The 22,957-nt window shown below is 41.4% G+C and overlaps 2 protein-coding genes across 2 annotated transcripts; one reads left to right on the top strand and one right to left on the bottom strand.

The window, feature by feature from the left end:
* The first annotated feature begins 5,323 nt into the window (after positions 1-5,323).
* On the top strand, positions 5,324-12,360 carry si:dkey-166k12.1 (solute carrier family 22 member 13). The gene is made up of 10 exons (XM_061093318.1): positions 5,324-5,665; positions 6,408-6,511; positions 7,863-8,017; positions 9,027-9,195; positions 9,329-9,443; positions 10,148-10,254; positions 10,354-10,565; positions 10,679-10,787; positions 11,214-11,429; positions 12,258-12,360. The coding sequence occupies exons 1-10, from the start codon at positions 5,330-5,332 to the stop codon at positions 12,358-12,360; spliced, it is 1,626 nt and encodes a 541-aa protein (XP_060949301.1). The 5' UTR covers positions 5,324-5,329.
* A 1,035-nt stretch (positions 12,361-13,395) lies between these two features.
* On the bottom strand, positions 13,396-22,022 carry zgc:110239 (uncharacterized protein LOC550326 homolog). Its single transcript, XM_061092239.1, has 11 exons — positions 21,905-22,022; positions 21,255-21,314; positions 21,075-21,167; positions 18,846-19,018; positions 18,085-18,343; positions 17,812-18,007; positions 17,489-17,682; positions 17,308-17,399; positions 15,156-15,317; positions 14,410-14,599; positions 13,396-14,323 (listed from the first exon to the last, which is right to left on the bottom strand). The coding sequence occupies exons 1-11, from the start codon at positions 21,948-21,950 to the stop codon at positions 14,136-14,138; spliced, it is 1,653 nt and encodes a 550-aa protein (XP_060948222.1). The 5' UTR covers positions 21,951-22,022; the 3' UTR covers positions 13,396-14,135.
* Positions 22,023-22,957: the final 935 nt, after the last annotated feature.

The raw sequence follows: 22,957 nt of genomic DNA on the forward strand, positions 1-22,957 counted from the left end.
GCTTGGCTCACCTCTCACTGGCAGAGAGAAACAGGGGCCATGGACCTCTGGAGCTCGGCGCTCCACTGGGTCAGCAGGTCAGAGCGACGCAGCAGATACAGACACCTGGGTGAGGAGAGGGGTGAGGAAGAGTTACAGAGCCATCCGGATATTTGTGCTGATGTAACCCACACTGATCAATGCATCGTTCTCTTTCCCTACAGAGTCTTCAACTTCAAGTGCTGCTGCTGACTCTGCAGCCTGCCGCCTGCCAGCGATCTGCATAACTCAAAACCCGTCCGCTGCAGACACCACTTCTCATCTGTCGGGAAAAGAACGAGAAGGCAGATGAGGGCTAAGAGCGACTTCTGATAATAGCATGATATCATGAGACTGTATAACTTAATGGATCCAGGTACGGGAAATCTTTTTGCCTTGATTCCCATCATGGGAGTTCAGACGGTAGGTAGAACTGCAAAGGATGTTCAGTAAATGTCTTTTCAAGTCAAGAGATGCTCAACAAACTTTCGAACCATCCATCACCTCAGCAAACCAAACAGGAAGACCTCCGGACCTCTGGAGCAGCATTGAGTGAAGTTTGGTCCTGAGTCTTCTGTCTGAGGTGAACACACCAGTGCTCGTCATGACCTTGCAGCGCCCTGCTATGTTTATGCAGGGATCTGTGTTACACTGCAGATCTACTGTCGGTGAACACGTCACAGATATGCATCATAAAAATGCACCTGAGTGTCAGATGGAACAGCGAGCGACGGCTGACAGAACATAAATCAAGGCGGAACATGGCTTGTGTGCATATGCACGAGTGACTGCTGCATGAATAGGTGCTTGTGCATGAGAAAGCAGACATGCAGTGATGTATGAGTGCATCTGACATAGAATGTTTCTCTATAACTGAAAAGCACATGCACAGCAACAGCAATAGATGAAGCTGATGTTCTCGCACGTGGTCTGGTCTCTGTGCAGCAGCACCACAACCTTGGGATGTCTTTCTCATTGCGGCAGTTTGTACTCAGGACCAGTGTTAAATACAAGTGGTAATTTGTAGGATAACATCATCTGTGGATAAGTGATGAGTTCAGATTCATAAGGGAAGTATTCCACATTCAGATTTGGGATAAGAAGTCATGTGTGATGACATTAACAAACCAGTGTCCGCCTACAATCTCTAAAGTCACAGCAGATGTGGACAAGAAAACTATAACAATAATTATTGGAAGAGGATTTTCATCAATAGCAATATAACAAAAGTTGTAGACATATATCGATATAATGCATTGTGTAAGCACAGTGAGGAGGTGTAACATATGAGTGATCGACCTCGGATTTGTAAAATGTTTTGCTGCTAATAATCTAATAATCAACATAATTTTTTAATCTAAGTCTAAGTGTCTAAATCTAAGTGAAAAGTTACCTAAGACAATAAACTAATGCTAAACCAAAGTGGCATGGGGTTTAGCCTTTGAATAATAACAATGTGACATTATCATGACAATTATCAAGATCGACGGATATAAAAATGTTTGTCTAGAATTAATTTTTACTGTAATTGATACAATAAAATTTATATTTATAATAAAAAATAATAAAATCACAGCATCTTTCTAGACACCCAGGGACACCTTACAATATAAACATGTGATGTTTCTATATAAAATCAAGCTTTCAAATTAGATTAGGAGACACAAACACCTATTAATACAACATATGTAACAGAAGATTAGTGAAAAGGTAAAATCAAGGTTAAAGGTTCAGTGTGTAAGATTTAGCTCAAAAGGGATCAATTGGCAGAGATTGAATATAATATAATCCTAGTGTTGTTTTCACTAGTGTGTTTCATCCAAATTATAAGAATTGTTGTTTTATTTACTCTAGAATGGACACTTTACAAAATTCTTTATATTTACATCAGTAGCGGGTCCTCTCTACGGAGGCCGCCATGTTTTTTACAGAAGCCCATACTGCACAAACTAAACAACCTATGAGTTGTTATGACAACTGAAGGATACCACAGGTTCTCTTTCATGTTACAAAGGGGAGGATGAGGTGAGGGGTGTTCAGCTGCAGCATGCAACTTCACCACTAGATGTCAATAAATTCTAAACACTGTACCTTTAAACTCAGGTGAAGAGACACCTGACAGTATTTCATATATGAACACAAGAGTAAATCCCAAAGGTTAAAAATAGATTAGTGAGGCACAGATAAGATGTGATGTACGGTAGACTGGTGATATCAGATGTGTTTTCATGGATGGGATTCAAACATATGGCCAAGCCCTATAGTCTACTATACACAGTAGGATGGAGTGAAATGTGTTATAAGCAGTGGTGAGAGGCCTGGCAGCTGAGTGGATGTGTAAAAAAACAACATTAAATGCTGCTTATGAGGATGATGCTGATGATGATTATGATGATGATGACAGTGTAGTAGAAGTAGGCCACGGTTCACTCATGCATGTGGCACAAACAATGCTTGTCGGATTGTGTCTGAGGGCGTGGTTTCATCTGCAGGTTCAGATCTGGGTTTTGTCCTCAACAGTGTCACATTGTGATCTCACGCAAACCACCCATGCATGATCAGCTGACCTCATGATGCATAACATCGCCATTGAAACGGTGAAATCAGACATACAGAGATAAATACTCACCCACGGAGGAGACTGGTCCACACGGTGTCACAATGACAGATCCAGCAGGGGACTGAGGTGCGGTTAAGTAACCGGGGAGGCAGGCGGGATAACGGGCAGATGATGGCTGTTCCCCTCCAAGATGAGCAGGTAGACACGGGCTCAGTGTGTGATTGCAGGCCGGGCAGCAGCGCTCACACGCCGGCTGGATCCTCCTCACAGCTCCGGAAGATCAAGGTCACCTTAGTTTGGTTTCAGTCGCTCCTGACCCGGTCCACTCCGGCCTCCCTGCAGCCATCTCCCCCTGACTCTCCCCTCTCTCTCCTCACCACCATCAAGCTACACGCAAGGAGGGCAACACGACTTCCGGGTGCTGCCTTCATAATAAAATCCCTCTTTGACATTCTTCTCAGACAAATTAAGTAAATGTGGGAATTTTAAGGTTTTAATAAAAATCCTAAATGATATTTTACGAAACCAAGACACAAGACTGTTTGCTGTGAATCATGACATTTCACCTCATTTTTATAGAATCGAATTACTTTTTAAAACCCAAGACTTCTGGGAAAATGCAGACTTGAACAGACATCAGTGTGAAAAGAACTGCCTAAAATGACAGAAGTCATTTTTTTCAAGTCCCATCTGTTAACATGGAGGAAGCAGGTGGAAATGAGAATGCTTTGGCGTCACTTTTCAGGAGCAGGCATGTCATTCATCTTTACATACAATCCATGGACATAAAGAGCTCAAATTTCTACACAGAACAATATATAAAATGTGCAATAATCCACAAATCATTTTGTCTTCTCCTTTTTTGTCTGTTTATTGGTATGTTTATTTTCTATGGACACCACAAAAGTTCATTGTCGTTTTTATTTTCAAATTTGTTTTAATTTGAAGGAAGCGCTTCATCTCTTTCTAGATCCTGGATAGCTCTCACCGAACTGACAGATTTCTTCTCCCTGACGCCATCCGGAGACCCAGGACCCACCCGATGTGGACCAAGACCGGTGACGTCAAAATCACCCACAACAGGAAGGGGACAGGCGAAGAGGCTTGTGGGACATTATTTATATTTCCGTTTATAGCATATATGCACATATAGAAGTAGCAAACTTGCCTCCAAATCATCCTAAATAAATAATGAATTGTGTCTAATTAGGACAAATTGTTTTCGCAATTTAAATGAACTTTGCCTTTTCTTTATTACATATATTAGAGTTAAAAAATATATATATTTTGGCAACATAAGCTTTTTTCTCTTTTATGTAAATATACAAACAAGTTGATATTATATAATATGTAAGACATCTTATCATTGTATGATAACACACATGTTTCTCATTGGATACTGACCAAACAGAAACCAGATTCCCACGAACCTCCAGGGATTCCCTGCTCTTTGCTGAAGAGCTGGACTGAAGAGAGGGCAGCCATTGTTCTCCAGAGAATAAATAGACACGACTCAGTTTCAGTCCAACTCCTCTCCCCCACCACTGAACAGTGTTGTCCTCGGCTACTTTCATTTTTCCAAAGTGCAACTCAAAGTAAAGTAAAGTCTGTGACTGTGTTGTCATGGAGAGTTTGAAGTGACCTCATGCTACTTTGGTGTCATTCTTGTGTTTTCTGTTGGTCGTGGTTGTCTATTTATTTACGACCTATGTTTCCTGTGATTAAAACAAAATCAGCTCTGTGCTCCAGTGCTTCATGCTGAGCATTACTCTATACATTACGGTGATGGACATCAGGTGACGAGCATCAGGCCTCTCCTGAGAAGAAAGACATTGTCCTGGAAAACAGAGGAGAGGACCAAGTTTACAGTGGACATTAGCATGGTTTCCTGCCAGAATATTGCATTTCAACACAGTCCCGCAGGAATTGTATTCATAGAGTTTCTTTTCTATGTTTAAAAGTGCTTGTAAGATTCTCAATAGTTCCTGGTCATGATATCTTCAGAAGTTGTACAACTGTGCGTAGGCAACTGGACTTGCTTGTTTTTCTTAAAGATGAATATTATGAATTAATTATGACAAAAATGATAATATTATAGTTCCCTGCCATAAAATTAAATTTCAACACAGTCCAGTAGTTATTGTTTGAAATTAATGGTTTAAATTGATTCAATTATTTATTAAAAATTAAAATTAAAATAGTAAATAAAAGCAAATAAGTAGACATTCAGAATACATATTCAGCAGCAGAAGCACATGAATTTGAGTCCTCACTGGTTATTATGAAATGTAAAGTAAAAAAACTAGAAACAATGTAGACACATGGTGACCTGACAGACAGCAGCAGACAGACGGCAGGTCGGGGTTGACAGGTCTCATCTAATCCACTGTCCCGACAGCAGGTGTCAGCAGAGAGCTAAGACAATGCGGTTGTGTTTACATTTCTGTTTTCCAGATGATGTTTGTAATCTACACCGTGCATGTCATGTGAACCCTCGTATGAGGATGAAAGAGAAGCTGCAGCTGAAAATGTTGTTGATGCTTTGGGGTCGTGTCAGCACTGTTGGTGGTGGCCCCCTGCAGATGGACTGACCACGGCACCATATGGGACTTGATTTATCTTGTTTACCTCTTGAGCAACCAACCAGACCCTGTGATTTATTGTGTTAGGGGGTCTTTACGCGCAGCCAACGCTTCCTTCCACACACTAGAAGACCCGCTCTCCATTTTGACCCACATTGTCCCTTTTGCGATGAATTTCGACCAGATCCTCTCTGCCGTCGGAGGCTTTGGCAGATACCAGAAGACTCTGTACGTATGGATTTGTTTACCCCAGGTCCTCCTCGCCTTCCACATGATGGTGAGCATCTTCACCGGAGCCACGCCGCCGCACCAGTGCCGAGGCTCCAACTCGAGCTCAGTGGCCGGAGTTCGGTCCTCGGTCCCGGGGAGCCTGAACTTCAGCCTCCTGTACTCTCCATGCTCCTCCACGGGCGTCCCGCTGCAGGACAACCGGACCGAGAGCGTTCCTTGTGACCGAGGATGGGTGTACAGCCAGGACACTTTCCAGAGCACCACGGTCACTGAGGTACATGGGGAAATTAAAATGATGTTTGAATCTTTTGTGAATAGCCACTTTAACTATTTATATAGTCACTTTCCTGCTTACAAAACAGCTGGAATAGTTTCACTCTACAAAATAAGAGGATTCTTTCTTATAATAAAACCTATAGAGGGTTGATAAATGTTAGTAGTTATTATAATGCCAACACACTCTTTTATACTGAGCATTTATATCTCAACTACAGCTTGATTTGATTTACAGAAAATTAATATGATAAGATACGTATTTTATATCTGGATCCTGAAACATTTAAGACAGCTGTTGCTTTTTTCTTGGCATTGTTTGCCTGTTAAGTGTATACTTATAATTATGTCAACTTGATAATATTTGCATGTTTTGTGTCTGATATATATATATATATATTATTTATATATTTTGTATTTTTTTATTTAATGATGTAAAACAGCAGTTCTGTTGTAGAGTGCCCTGAACAAGCCCCTTGGTTTTTTTTGTGCACCTCTATGTGTACACCACTATCTGTGGATATGTTACCACAAGATGTAAAGTGTCTTTATCATGGCAATGTGCTGGCAGATACACTTCGTAGCATACAAGGCCGGATTCACTCACCAGGGGGCCATGGTGCAAATACGAGTGGGCCCCCCATTCATTTCCTCCCCCTCTGTGAGGAATGTGTAAAAAGTACACCTACATGTGTGTGTAATGCAGTAACAGTAATAGTAACTGTTGAGTTTCCATCTTCTAGTGGGACCTGGTGTGCGACAAAGCCGGACTGAACAGCCTGGGTTCGTCCATCTACATGTTTGGCCTGTTGGTGGGGTCTGTGTTTTTTGGATCCATGGCTGACAGGTAGGCCACGCTGCTCTGCTCACACACACACACACACACACACACACACACACACACACACACACACACACACACACACACACACACACACACACACACACACACACACACACATACAATCACACAGCTCTCATCCTGGGTGTGTGGTGTGCATGTGTAATTAGGGCAGTTGATACATGCTGAGCATACTGATTGAGTTGAAGTAATGAAGGCATGCACATGAGGGATTTAAGATTGCTCCACTTTAACTCGATTATTCAATAAGACATATTATCACAGAATTTTCAAACAGCTGAGCTTCAAGCTGTTTACGAGGAAGCTGAATTACAAAATATGTATCAAAGTCATTGATTATGCAGCTTAAAAACAATTAAGAGAAAGCAGATTACCACAGTGGAAGAACATTTTTTTACCAACCAACCAACCGACCAATCTACCTACCTAACGTATTACCCCTCTCTACTTCACAGTTGAAACTAGGGATGGGGGGGAAAATCGATTCAGTTACAAATCGCGATTCTTGTGAATGACGATTTTAAATCGCCATGCTGCCTCCCAAATCGATTTTTTTTTTTTTTTTTTTTTTTTAAGCATATTTATTGGTTTATACCGGGGGGGATTTATGGGGGGAGCAACATCACCCCAGAGCATGTTGACCAGCTCTTGTTTTTGCACAAGAATCTAAACATACCCAAGCACTAGCTTTGTATCGCCTACATGCAAACAACAATAGCCTACTTTTTGTTTATTTCAAAGTTTATATTTTAAGTAAACTTTTATTCATTCTATTTAATTTACCTTTTATTTATTGTTTAAAGTAGCCTAAGTGGCATACATTTCTTAATCTGTCAGTTTGTGTGCAGTTGACAGGGGCTATACAATAATAGGGAACATTTTTATTTATTTTCTCTATTGGCTGCCCGACAGTCATTAAGTTAATGTTAATATTGGAAATAAAACTTGTAAAGCTTTAAGTGAATTTGACTGTGTTGTATTTGAAGGTATGATTCAACATTTTTCCATGGTCCAGTATTTAAAAAAAAAAAAAAAAAAAAAAGAAATCCCTGGAAATCGTAATATCGAATCGCAATACTTACAGAATCGCAATACCCACAGAATCGCAATACATATCGTATCGCCACCTAAGTATCGTGATACTATCGTATCGGGAGGTCCCTGCCGATTCCCATCCTTAGTTGAAACTGTTTCAGAAATCCCATGAAACTCTCCCATACTAGTGAAATTCCTGAAGGTTTATTGGCAGTTCACACTCAGGTCTTAACCTGTCACAGTCAGTGATTAGTTGAGCATATGGGCATTGTCACATACACCTCTTCTCTTTCTGCACCAGGTACGGCCGACGTTTCGTCCTGCTGCTGTCCATCGCTCTTCAGACTGTGTTTGGAGTTGCTGTTGCCTTCGCACCCAATTTCCTCGTTTACGTGATTCTTCGCTTCTTGGTTGGCACCACGATATCTGGAGTCATCATCAATGCTTTTGTACTTGGTATGAACCAAACACACACGCTCAAACACAAATATCAAGAAGCCTGCTGCAGTGGCACTAATGGTTTTGACAGCGTTATGACACATTTCAACAACTGTACTGGATAAGCTTCCATGGAATGGAATGCAGACTTCATTGTAGGGGGTTTAGATTCCTCACATACTGGACAATGGAAACTGGATGATAGATGGGGGTGGGTCAGTGTGCCTTCAGTCTGTTGACCGAGTTGAGCATGTCTTCTTCTATGTCCTAGAAAAAACTAGGTTACTAGGTCAAACCAAGGGTCAAAATAGGCGTCAGATCATTTTGATAATTTGTCCTTGACTTCACTTTTTTCTGACTGAGTGGGCGCTGATCTCCGCAGTGCAGCAACATTCATAGAATCACCTCCTTGTTAGCAATTTCTCTACAAAGTAAGAGCAAAGGTTCTTTCTTTTCCTGCAATGCTTTAAATCAGGCTGAACCATAGACCTTTTGCTAGGATAACCGACATGTTATGTATAACAAAATTACATACCAGTTACATCAGTATAATTTTATGAAAAACATTGACTCGGTGACCAGGTAGGATGAACCCAAAGTTTTCTATCTTTTCCCTGCACACAATGTCCAAACAATGAGCACACCAGAATAAATCATGTTCAGGATCATCTCTTTTGGACTTATGTAGTCTAAAGGTTCTCATTTCTCCTTAGTAGGTTGAGGAGCGACAGATCTGAATTTAAAGAAACAAATCATCTTCAACTAAGATGATTTGTTTCTCATTAGACAAACAAAAGACAGTTATGAGCAGCAATATTTTCCTCTGGGATGTTTCTAACTGGTGCAAATGTTCAGTTTCATTCAGAAAGTGTTTTTCAAGTGTTATAATGTCTCATGCGGTTTTCTGCTACCTCCTGTCCAAACCCAGGGCATAAACCCAGCCCTTCACCTTGAAGATCCTAAACACCAATACCCACCCTTCCTCTCCAATCCTCTCCCTCTTCCTCTTCCTCTTCCTGCTCCTCAGGTACTGAGTGGACTTGCACTAAGAGACGCATGCTGGCCGGCATCATCACGGATTATGCTTTTGGCCTGGGCTACATGCTGCTAGCAGGCTTGGCATATCTCATACGAGACTGGAGAAAGCTGCAGCTGGCTATATCAGCCCCAGGCTTCCTCCTCATCTTCTACATATGGTTGGAGATTCAACATTGCATCCTCTGTGTATACACTCCTTGGCCATGAATACCCTCTTTGTGATCCTCATCTCCTCCTAAACCCTTATTTCTCTCTCTCCGCTCTCCTGTCCTGTCTCTTGTCTCCTGTCAGGGTGGTCCCTCACTCTGCCAGATGGTTGTTGGCCAATGACAGGAGAGATGAAGCCATCGCACTCCTCCGCAAGGCAGCGCTTGTTAATGGTCGAGTTTTACACCCAGCCGCACAGGTAAAACTTTATATTTTACCCCCACACTCTCAGGCTACATAAGCCATTACACAGGGTTTTTTTCATGTGTTTAATTGAAAGGTATCAAGCTTCTCATCATTGTCAAACACATGCTCAAAGCTGTAGAGATAACAGTGAAAAAGGAATTAGGCTACATCCGTTTAAGATGCATTTAAGCTTGGCTATCACTTTTAATCCCTATCCGCACTAACACACCTGCAGACGCATATAACAAGAGCACTTAAGTACACTTGGCATGTGTGTGCGTGAGTTTCTAAAATTAATTGTATGGATAAAGCCTGTGCACCTTATTCAATGAGGAATTGTGCATTGATGTTAGATATGTAATTCCACCCTCTGTGTAAACTGGCGCCTTAATGGCCCCTGATTTAGGACATTTCCAGATCCACCACTGTGTATTGAGTATTTAAAGAAATTTCAATTTACTATTTGAATTTATAGTAAAATAGTGCCTGTGTTTGTCATAACGAGCTATCTCTCAATGCAATGGAGAAGTTTATTTATGGTTATTGAGTAATTTTGGAGAACAAAATAACCTCGGACAGAGGACTAAGATATATCATATCATATCATATACAGTGGGGGAGCAGGATTAGTTAATCGTTGGTTAAAAGTTGTTCATGAGATTTGGTGTAAATGGTAAATAGCGATATAATTTATAGTTTTGTGTGTGTGTGCAACAGGTTGAAAAGTGCGAACTCATAGGTGGAGCTCAGCGAAGTTACTCAGCGTTGGATCTCGTTCGAACCCCTCAGTTGAGAAAGAGAACTCTCATCTTGTTCTACCTCTGGTAAATCTTGTGTTTTATGGAGTTGTTATTCCTATCTTCCTTCTCTCTCTTTTCTTTTATTACAAATTTTTGCCCTTTCCCCTCTTTTGCAATCCCCAGGTTTGTCAACGTGCTGGTGTACTATGGCCTTTCACTGGGCGTGTCCAGGTTAGGGACTGATCTCTATCTGAACCAGTTCATGTTCGGGTTAGTTGAGGTTCCGGCTCGTACTCTGGTCCTGCTTGTCCTGCCCTACAGCCGCCGAATCACACAAAGCTGCTTTCTGGCTATTGGAGGCCTGGCCTGTCTGCTCATGCTTGTTGTCCCTGCAGGTCAGATGGGCGCTGTGAATTTGCATTCATACATTTCACTGACAGGAATGTTAACAACTTTATCACTGGGTTACTTTCTTGATCTTTCCTCACCTTCCCCCCTGTGACTCTAGATCAGCCCAATGTCCTGAATGGTCTCGCCATGCTGGGAAAGTTTGGTATAACTGCTTCCTTTGCTGTCATTTACGTGTACACTGCTGAGATATTCCCCACTGTGATACGGTAAGACACTATTGTGTGTCTGTGCATGTTCATTATTTACACTATTTTAACCATGTTTGGCTAATTAAATACAAACATCGGTGTGTCTCAATTCAGGGGCTGCATCCTTGGGAGGACGCAGTCTACCCGCCCTCATGACTGTTGACTACCAACAGAGCTCATACACAAGAAAGATTTAATGCATTTGGTTTATTTGGTTGAGGCATCTTTGAAAAAACTTTTGTCACTGTAGGACAATGAATCCTGGGTTAGGTTGGCCTGGGAAAGAATCCACCCATTGCAGCCTTCTTTTCTCAAGGATGGAAGGACCCATTTGTCGGCCTCATGTTGAGGAGCCTTAAATGGGCCAGTCTAGTCTTGGTGTTGTGACACAACGGTCTTCAATGCAGCCTCTGAAGGTAATATTGTTTCCTTGTGTCCCCATAGGCAAACGGGAATAGGTGTCTCCTGCATGTTTGCCAGGGTGGGTGGTGTGTTAGCACCCATCATCAACATGCTTCATAGCCACAACCCCACATTGCCTCTGGTTATCTTCGGTATCTCCCCGCTGCTGGGCGCCATCCTGGCCCTGGCGCTGCCAGAGACTGCCGACAGACCTCTTCCTGACACAGTGGCGGACACAGAGAACTGGGACATGATGAGGTAGAATGGACCTCTGTTTACCTTCTTAAGTAAAGTTTCAGTGAAGAGTTAGTGGTGAATTTCCTTTTATTTTCATTCTCACTAAAGAAGAGACTTGTGAGCAAACTGAATACAAGAAGGGAAGCGTGAAAATCACTGAGCGAATAGAAACACTCAGTGTTTTTCCTAATTCACTCAGTGTTTTACCTTATTCTTTTAACACGTTGACTTCCTACACATCAGGTGTTGAAGTGTTATCACAGTTTAGGCCTATTAGGAATCTGTTTTCCAACTTTATGTTTATAAGTTAAAATACACACAATCCAGTTTTTCAATTTTTTTATTATATTGCTTCCATGTCTCTTTCCTTTAAATTTACAAACATCTTTACAAACATCCACTCACCTATACCAACTCACTGACCCACCCTACACAGATCCCTGTCACTTCATCGTCTCAATTCTGTTGAAAGGACATTATCATCCAGGGAAAGTTTTTATAAAACAACCCTTAGTTACCCAATATTAAAAATAAGATAAAACAAAATAAAAGAAAAAAAAAGAAAAACCAAACCACAGAGCAAACAGGGAAAAGAAACGGAAACTACACAACACATGTAGACTAAATGTACTATTAAATCATATCACAGACTTTAGTGGCCACATTAACCCTACAACCCATCAGAAAGTGACTTTCAATACAGGTTGAAGAAAGTTCTGAGAGCTTTCATTGTGCCCTCGCTGCTCAGCCTCCACAACCCTGAACTCTCATCGCCCAGTCTGCTCACAGGAAAAAAAAACCCTCCTCTGCGACCAGCTCAGTGTGTGCTTTGTGTGTCATCTCCTGCAGGTTGCCTCCTGCCAAGAACAACCCTGAGAAGTGTGAGCCTGTCAGCCAATCAACCAGCAGCACAGAGGAGCAGGAGCTGCAGCATTTAGCGAGGCTGGCCTGACACGTCTGTTCACACTGATGAAATTAGTATCAAATGAATCCAGCCTTTGACGCCAGATACACTTCTTCACACATCCTCTTTGCAGTATACACGTCGTGGACTGAGCGTGGAAAGAGCTCTATGCAAGAAAGCCAATCAGGTTTCATTCACCAAACTAGCATGCACGTGCACGTGCAGTTGCAGGCATATGCACACAAGCAGTCATTCATCTGTGCTGCCGAGGCAAATCAACAGCCGACTGTTACCTAACCTTAGTCAGGAGTAGTCCTGCTTCATTACAGGTTTTTCCTCAGAAGTCAACACTTTAATTTTATTCTTGATAATTATTCTGATGTCAAGTGTCAGTTATGGGAGGAAACAGAATAATTTGTTGCTGTGTTGTTATAAACTTGTATTTATACATTAACATGATTTAGCTCAAACTTGTAATCGTGTGTTATGAAAATAATGACATTGACACTAAACCCAGTTCAATTTAAGGACTGGTGGTTTTATTACTCTTTGTGTGTTTCTTGAAAGCACTTTTATATTTTTGTACAGAAGTGGAATGTTTGTGGTACCTTTATACTCGAACAACCAAACTGCCTCGTTTTCCACTTAATGATCTCAAGCCAAGTGGAATACAACTGGTCACGTCCGACTGCATGCAGTAGTTACCTTCATTGTGCCAAATGTATTATTGTAGTACAGTAGCGGATGTGACCAAAGGGATATTTGTATCTATTCTTCTTCTCATGTAATATGACTTGCCATGATGACTTGGATCTGTGAAGCATCTAGTGTATTTTTAAAATGTTTAAGGGCTGTTTTTGTGAATATTTATAAGTGTTAATTAGTTTATCAGGGAAGGGGATTTGTATTTATCAAAAAGTATTAATACCTAAAGAAAAGACATTTCGAGTTGATATGAATTGTAAAGTGTGTGGAGGGGGATACGCTTGTATTTCACTGCATGAATTTAGAGAGCATGCTTTACTGCCATCCACAGCATGTGGGTTTGCTAGATTAACAAGAGATGTCACTCAGGCCAGCAAATGGAATGATTCTCCAGTTTTTATTTTTATTGTATTCATTTCTGCTTGATACATTTGCAACAATGAAAATTATAAAACAATTATGAACAACAAAAGGAACTTTGTGATAAAGATGTACTTTGTACACCTAAAATGAAGGCACAGTGCCTGTGAGCTGTCAGCAATAAACTTGTCAAAAACAAATGTTTAAAAAAGCAAACTGTTTGTCTTTGTGCAAATTCTACAGCATTTCAGTTCACTCAGTTCAGTTCAGACTTGGTGTTAACATCTGAGAGATACGATCACAAGTGGAGAGCATTCAATTCCTCTGTTCACATCTGGCATTCAAATATGAGAGAGAGAAAAGTATCTATCATTTTGTGGCAATGGGTAAAAACAAATAAACAACACTGAAGCGTAAAAATACTTTTGATTCATTGTGAAACTAAAGCTGGTCAGAGACGTCAGAGGGGTTAGTGGTTCGTCTTATGGGGCCCAGGGTGGATTTGAGTGATCGCACCTCACGACAATTTTGTGTGCATTCAAAACTGAACTTACGGCTGACCTCTTATGATCGGATCACTCAGGGCAGATGTCAAAAACCCAGGTCTGAACAGGGTCTCCATCCCCATTCAACATTAACATTATCAAGCAGCTCAATCTGATGCAATAATGATATCAACATGTCCAAATTAGACGTCAACCGTCCCCAGGCACTCAAATAGTGGCTTTAACATACAGATTAATGCAGAGAGGACACATCTACACCAGAGTTACAAATGTAGCATCAGTGCTGACACCACAGTTGTTATCCTTCATAGACATGAGGATGTAGCCGTCGTTGCCCCAGTATGTGGACCATGAGTTCTTTATTAACCAGTACGGCTCACCGCTCAGAGTCCCATAACCCACTGCAAGCACAGCATGGTCCAGATCATCAGTAGTGTTACCTGAAAAACAACAGAGGGGCTGAGTTGCAGAGAGAGAAAGACAACGGTAGTGAAAAGGTATGAGAAACGGTGAGAGGACAACTCACCACAAGCAGGTTCGTAGTAGACGCCATGGCTGTAGAAAACAAATGATCGATGTGCTGCGTCAATACTAACAGCCACCGGCCCGTTTTTATAGAGGGCCAGCTTAAGGGCCTCCGCATCCCCTGATGTCACATTGGTGTAGCTCTTGATATGTGCAGTAAGCTGTGAGGCGTTCAAGTGACAAAATCCGTTCTGTTCAGAGAGAAAAAAGACATTTAATCACAGAACCAACCGGGCAGACGTTACTCACATAACACTTCTCATGTTTCTTAAAGGCGGTTAAAATGCTGTTTAAGGCTTGTGTGTTAGACTCACTGAAACTGAAGATAAAGGTGGTATTAAAACCATAACATTACTTTCACAGGCACATTGTGGTGCTGGCAAAATGGCTTAAGGTGCCTTAATGTCTTTATAGATTATGCAAGGAGGTGACAAGATGTTTAAACACTTCAAACACAAATATAAGACATTTTATTTAAAACATTTACAGATATCAAAGCCCACTGTAGTCAGCTTCACATCTGTGAAAATGGGATCTTCTGAGGAGCATGTGAATGCACAGATAATTGTGAAGTTTCAGGACAATATTCAAAATGGTTTAAGTTCTGTTCAAGGAAAAAAACTAACTGCAATCATCACTGGATTAATTTTATAGAAACTTGCAACTTGAGTAGTAGCAGTTTCAATTTCTCCTCATCCAGTACTGAGCATATGGTTTATGTTACTTGACATCTTGAAATCATCTCACCATTCCCATATAGGCTCCGTAAGTCTCTGTTGTAGCGATGCCTCCGTGTTTCATGATCCACTCGTATGCTCTCCACTCCTCCCCTCCATCACAGCCGTTATTGCCAAAACCCCAGGAACAGTCCACCAGCATCTGCTGAGAGAGAACCTGCAGGGAGCCAGTCTGAAGACAAGAAGAAAGCACGGTCACACTCGAAAAGCAGATCATTAATCCTTCGGGGCACTGTCGTAACCCAATATTATGGCTTCATAAATCCATGATCTGACAAAAACAAAAAAAGGACTGAAGGAGGGAGAGAAAACTAGACTGAAGGTCATGTAGACTCTACTACAGGATACAAAGGGGCAAAAAAACAGACAGGACAGCTAAACATAAACAAAACTTTCAGATATTTAATCAAAGTTGATCAAGGTATTTAATAAAAGCTGATCATGGACATCTCTACACCTGCTCTTACTCTCCCCTGGCACTGGCCCCTGGGGAGTGGCTCTGTTAATGAACCTGTCTGAGGGGACGAGGGATGCTGGATGATGCAGGTCACGTCCTGCTGCTGTGAGCTGGCAGAGGCACAAAGACGAACTGCTGCTGCCTCACAACAGGATGTTATCACAGCCAAATCAAACTGGACTTGGAGAATTCAGACAGTCTGCAGCTGTGAAAGTTCTGTGAAACTGGTTGAAGAGTAAATGGTAGTTTGGCTGAAACGTTTTCAATATTTTACAATTTATAAGGTTAAATGTTTACTAAAATGTAATCACCCGATTGAGCAACCATCAAATCTCACAATAAGCCGGTCCAGTCTTGGGGATCGAGTTGCTTAGCAACACCAAAGAAGGAATGCCTTTGAGCATTGCCTTCCACAGGACGGATTCAGACTGAGGCCGACATTCTGTTTTATTTACTCAAACAGTCAAGTGTGAGTGAAAGTCTTACAATGATTCCTCTTGTGGACACCTCTCTCATCTGAAGGAGAAGCAGCTATCCACTCAGAGGGATATTTCACTTTGAAAGATTGACAACTCAAATGCATCAGAAGTTCCTGAAGAATTATGATGAGGGACTACAATTATAATCTATACATTTCGAATTACTTAAAAAAGTGATTCCTAATCCTAACCTTTTTTCTATTCTTCTGAAATTGTCATTAGGAAGTACATCACTTCACATCATATCTACCCCATCTTTTCCATTTGTGCTTTTCTATGTGATGTGCTACAAACTATATCCTTCGGTTACAAAGGAGAAGGCTACCTCCCCCTCCAGAGACATGGAGAAGGAGTGGAGTGTGGATGATTCTTTGGGATGACCTTAAATTCCTGGGAGACAATGGCCCAATCCCATTTCAACCCTTGGCCCTAACCCCTACCTGTTTTGGATGGTTATCTTGCTTCCACAAACAGAGTCACAGGATAGTTGTTGAAATCTTCCCTACAAAAAGTGTTGCCATGGATGTCATAGTCATAATATTGTTGAGATCCTAAATAAACCAATGCTATTGTTTGCCGTTACTAAAGTGACAAACCTATAATATCCAAATAACATCTATGCTAATGCAGGTAAATCAATGAATAATCAACCTCTAGGTTTGAATTAGGTCAGAAAAATCTCTGTTTGGAGGGGTTAAGAGCCCCACCCGTTGGCCCTACCCCTCCCTCCCAACAGGTATCGGGGAAGCCTTCCCCTACACGTCACAGTTGGTCAAAACGGGCAAAGACTTGAGGCAGGGCCACCTCCCACAGAAACTAAGGGTCAACGTCAAAAATCAAGCACACCTTCAGAGATGGTTGAGTACAAATAAACTGTGGTTAACACCCAAACATTCCACCATTAGGGCCTGAAACTGAAAAATTTTCCTATAATTCTCTACATTTTTACAATTTTATTTATTTATGTGTGCATTTGTCGTTGTATTGTGTGAACCTGAGTATAATGTAGTTAAGAATCTAAATGACCCACATCCTAACAGGAATTTAAACTGTTACAACTTATCTATCAAAAAATATCAAGAGATTGCAGCAACTGCAAATTAACAGATGAAGCCCAATGTTGAACATCTGATGCTTCAAAGAGCATAAGGAAGTAACACAGTCATTTGGAAACAATGGCTGGTGCCAGTGACCATGGCGCATGCTGGTTCCTTATTATTTGTCACCTTTAGGAAGAGAGCGCCCTCTACTGTTCCAGTAGTGGCAAAGCTCCAGCAGGAGCCACAGATGGCCTGGTCCTTCACTGGGGTCACAGCACCTGAAAGGAAAGAGGAGATGTAAATACTATGAGGTCTTCTGCGAGACGGAAACCTATTTTTATAGTTATCCAGACATTTGTAAATGTACCATAAAGCCTCCAGTCATGTGATTCGGGCACTTTCACCCCTTCATAAATCTCGGAGGCGAAGCGGAGACCTCTGTTTGGAGTCTTTCCGTTCCTCCTTCCTCTCATGGTGGCTAGTTCTGACATGGTGCGATCTGAGAAAGAGTTCAGAGCCACAGAGAAAGGCAGCCCAGCTCGGTTCTTAGAGTGGACAAACCTACAGAGGGACAAAAGTTACCAGGTCATGAAAAATCCTGCAGTCAAAACTTAAACCATGTCTTAAAGATGACCATGTCCTTGAAGAAAGTCTGCATGGACACAGCTGTTTCGTATTTTTTCGTCTCACCGAAGATTATGAACAAAAGCATGCTCCCTCTTCTCATGTTCCCTTTCATCGCTGTACTGACGCTGAAACTTCTCCTTGAAATGGCTGAACATGCCCTGTGAGTGACCGGAGGCCGAGGTGTGGATGAGATCTTTCATTGGATTGGCCAACATGTGGTGCTCCACTCCTGGACCAGGAAATCCCCCACAGCTCATACCTATAAGAGAAAAAATTGAAATGCGTTCTTTACGTTTGTACATGTACAGTTTGTAAGTAAAGCAGGAGGCCACATACCTTCAGGCAGGGAGAAGTCTTTGGGGTCCACATGAGAACTGAACCCCTGGTAGTCCACCAAGTATTTATCATAGTGAGACCCCAGCAGTGTGTTGTATCCCATCATCTCATAGTGGAGAGGAGTAGCGGGCTCTTTTCCATCAGCGCCGGTCTCTGAACGGGTCACCCACAGTGTGTAGGTGTTCTTCTTGTTACCCACAGTGGTCACATTCTGCCAGACTTCACACAGGGAACCTTCGTAATACTCCCGTCTCAGGAACTACATTTTTATTTGCAAGAGCACAGACGGTGGGAGGATTTTATTAACAGCAATGCATTGAGGTTGAATAAATATTTTAAGCAATGAATTATGGGGTCTGAGATGACCGGTACGTTATACAATTTACACTTTATGTTAAGAGGAGGAAGTAGCCCTGCTGTTTTTACACAGTCTGAGTTTGCAGCTGTGTTCAATGTTTGTATTTGTGTGTGTGTCGGTGCAAGCAAGCCGAGTCAGGAGCGGTCGATTCCAATAATGAGCTGCAGATCAAATTTGAAGAGAGATTTGAACTAAGGACAAATGTGGGTGCCTTCAGACCTGAACTTAGCGCTGACCACTTGTGATCTGATCACTCAGGACGGACCTTAACCAGGTATCATGCAGCGAAAACTTCTCTCACAGTCTTCAAGTTGGTTTACGCTGATAGGAATACTAAATTACTTGAATAACTGTTTAGTGTTTAAAACCTATACATTGAGGGTTTTCTAATGTGCATACACACCTGGAAGCCCTGCACATCAGGCAGCGATGCCTGCGGTGTGACAGTTTCATTCTTTGTTCCGTTGACCAGAAAGCACTTCATCACATTCTGTTCAATCTCTGTGGTCTCAGGACTGATCTTATAGGAAACGCCCCACGGCTCCTCGGCTGCCAGCTGGTATGTGGACACTTGGCCTGGGGGCGATCAAGAGGAGAGACGTTAAACACTTACAAAACTATTGTCTCCTAACAGCATCTCTCCTGACCAGTGTCTGTCCTAAAACAACAATATACCACAGTGACCAACAGCGCAGTGGCTTGTTACAGTTTTTTTTGATTGCTTAACACTAAAATCAAAAGTATTACACAATTATCAAAACCTTACACTCAAGGAGCATAACATGAGCCCAGATCTGCACCAGTATAAGCACAATGTCAGCTTCACACTTTTTGCAAAACAATACACACAGTGATTTGCAAAACACTAAACACACTTGTATGCATTAGACACAGAAGTATATGAAGATGTCACTTCCTTGCAATTCCTAAGCACAGACTGTCAAATGACACCCCTATGAGCCAATTGGTTAAACACAGCCATCGGGTGTGCAAACACATGACTGCTTTATTGTAGACACACTAATCAGGTTAAAGCATTATACAAAAGCAGCAGCTGAGTTCACCTGTCTTCAACCAAAATGGAGCTTGTGCTCAAAAAAGAAGATGAGTGAGGGTGAAAGGGGGAATCCACGGAGGAGGAAAAGGCTGCGGCTGCAGCATGCGTATGTTGAGGGATGTATTGTTCACTTTAGCACTGTGATGTTGCATACTGCACACATAACCTTTATAATGTAAATGTACTGTAGACCAGACCTATGCTGAATTACACAATCTTGTCTTTCACTGTATTTCAGAGAGTTTTACAGATGGATGCTGAGCAAATCCTGCATGAATTCATATATATAGATGAGGTAGGGTTCAACCTGACAAAAGCAAGAAGGAGACGCAGAACTATCATTGGCCACGCCCACGGGGCTATAATCAGTGTCCCAGGGCAACGTGGGGGTAACATCACCCTTTGCGCTGCCATTACACAGAATGGGGTCCTCCTCCGTTACGCCAGTAGGGGCCCTCACAACACACCTCACATTCTCACATTTTTGGACCGATGCACAACATCATCACAGCAGTAAACCACATGCTCCAGATGCAATACATTGCCATCTGGGACAATGTGTCAGTCCACCTCTCTGCTCTGTTCCAGAACTGGTTTCAACACCATCCACAGTTTACAGTACTATACCTTCCACCATACTCTCCGTTTCTAAACCCAATCAAAGAGTTTTTCTCTGCATGGGGGTGGGGGGTTTACGATCTCCGGCCCCAGGCTCAGGTACCCCTCATTGAAACCTTGAGGGGTACTGAATTTTCTGCTTGTCTGATATTTGCTGAGCTTACAGTGTTATGCACACTCCTGTAGTAGCATGAAAACTGGGACATGTTTTGTTTTGATTCTCAATGTTGACTGATTTGGGTATATGGAGAGAAATAAATTATATTTTCATGAGTCTGCAGCATTGGTGTTGTGTAGAGTTTTGTGAATTTATTGTCTGTTTGCACTTTCTCTGTGTACTTCACTTACAGGACTCTAATCACTGAGAACTGGAATTGCTAAAAGTGTTTTAGGTTAGCAGCAGCAGCGTGTAACTGGTTCAAACAGAATTAAGTCATGTGAAACGTGTGTGTTTCATATGGTAACAGAATATGGTTTTGACAAATTAGTGTATAGTTTTTACAAGAGTGTTTCATTTTGCAAAGGATCTGAGGTGTTCTGCTGATTGGGTGTGTGGTTGTGCCAATTGTGTTTAGTGTTTTGAAACACCGGGCCCTGTTTCGAAAATCGTGCTTAAGCAATCGAGAAAAACTGTAACACTCACAAGTTGATGACAATGTTCACATACGCAAAGGTGATCAGGAACAAGTTAGTGGACTTCATGAAAGTCCACCTTTTGACAGTCCACAGTTCAGAAACAAACACTTTGAAAAGTCACATGAATTTGGAACGTGATTCAACAGTTGAGTTCCCCCTAAAGTGCTTACTCATTCTTTTTCACTTCTTTGTTTATGTAGCAAGTGATTAGGAACTCTGGCCACTTTGGTCTGATACACAGTGTACTCAGTTTCACATAACTAATCCAGCCGAGCAGGGACAAACGCAGAGTCAGATTTCAGAGAAAAGCAGCTTTCTTACCATGATAATAGTCTATGCGGCTGGACTTTGCAGCAAGATCTATCCAGGCCTCAAAGGGCTCATTGATCTCGGCATAGGGCAGAGAGATCACTCCTGTAATGGAAATGTAACAGTTTAGTAATGAGGTTAAATCTTGAGAACAACATTATATTATAATCCTGCTGTGGTACAAAGTTTTACCTTTGACGTGGTAGCTGCTCCCAAAGTCTGGAGGGGAAGGGACGACTTTTCCTTGTGAGGCTGAAAACACACAACTCGTGCTTTACATAAACTTCAAAGGACCGACAAGCAAAAAATAACTTCATACTTCAGACTATAAATGTAACAGGGCCGATTTGAATATTGATGATTGATTCATTTATTATCTTTACGCATGTTCTATAAGAGACCTTATACACATAAGATAGTGTTATTACTATGTTGTTCACATATAGCTGGAGCCTTTATAAAGATTTCATTAAATTTTTATCAATTATAGGCGGCATGATATATGTTTCATGCATGCCGAATTAAAAATAATAGACTATAGTATTTATTGGTAACATAAACAGGTTTCAAATGAGTATGAATGTATAGCTATAAGCAAGTTAATGCTAAATTGACGGTAATTTGGCTTGAGTTTGGTTTAAGTGCAAACAACACGACTAAGACTGAAGCAGATGTGCTTCCCTTGATAATTATTTCTCATATTTTTTACAACACTGCTGTACAGCCACTCGTATCTGAAACCACTGTTCAGCAGCCTGGACGACAGCTTTGCCATTGAGGCGACCAGCTGCTCTGTTAGCATGTAGCTAGCTCAAAGGGCTAAACGAAAAGTGGTACTTTACCTGTGACAACCCACAGAACAACTACTGGGACGAAGCAGGCCCGCATCCCTTCTGCTGTGAGCTCAGACAACCAGGAGAAACCACACAGTCACAGCAGAGTCAGACAACAACACAGGACTCTGCATTTACGAAGCGCCTGACTCCCTCTGTCAGCCAATCACATCGTGGCGTGGAGAAGCGTAGGCCAATCAGAGACGAGAGGCGGGTCTTATCTGTTAGGACATCATGTGACCTTTGTCACATGACTAACCTTTAACCATCAATTATTCATTTTGGAATAATTTGGATTTCCAAAAGTTACTCAATGCAAATTTTACAAGTTATATCCACTAGATTCATTATACACATCAGATAAAATCCATGATATGAGACAGGGGCATATTTAAATATAAATAAAATAGGAATAAAAACAGCATTTAAATGACCATAGCCGAATAAATGAGAGGTGTTGACATTAGGGCATGACAGCAGGATTTGGTAGTTTACTTAGAGGAAATAAACTAATATTGATTAAGTGGCTACTGAGTAGAGAAAAAGGCCATATGTTAAGAAAACAGTGAAAACCCATTTCAGCAAATGAAAGAAAAAAAGGATGAATGATCAGATAGTATTTATGACAAAGTAAGTCACAATAAATTAATAAGTAAAGATTATGAGATATTGAGTCATAATAATTCAATAGTAAGTAATTACTTTGAGATATTAAGTTAACTATGAATTGGGCTTCCCAGGTGAGTGTATCAGCGGGAGACATTTAAACCTCTGAAAACATTGAATTCAGCAGGACATATGGGCCAAAAATGTTTTTTTATGTGCTGAAGTTTCGAGATGCGTCTGCCGGTGTCACTCCTGACTAACATTTGATCATCCAAAGTTCAGACAACAAATGTTTAATGAGTCTGGATTCCTATAATGTACAACAAATCACAACACACTTTTAAAATGGATTGTCTCAAAGATTTAACTTTGTAAAAAAAAACATTACTATTAAATAAGAAATTCTGAAAAAATCTCACTTCCCAAAGTTCCTGAGGTTTTCAATTCATGATTTGA

Source organism: Limanda limanda, chromosome 19 (assembly GCF_963576545.1).
Source record: "Limanda limanda chromosome 19, fLimLim1.1, whole genome shotgun sequence".
Taxonomy (NCBI): Eukaryota; Metazoa; Chordata; class Actinopteri; order Pleuronectiformes; family Pleuronectidae; genus Limanda; species Limanda limanda.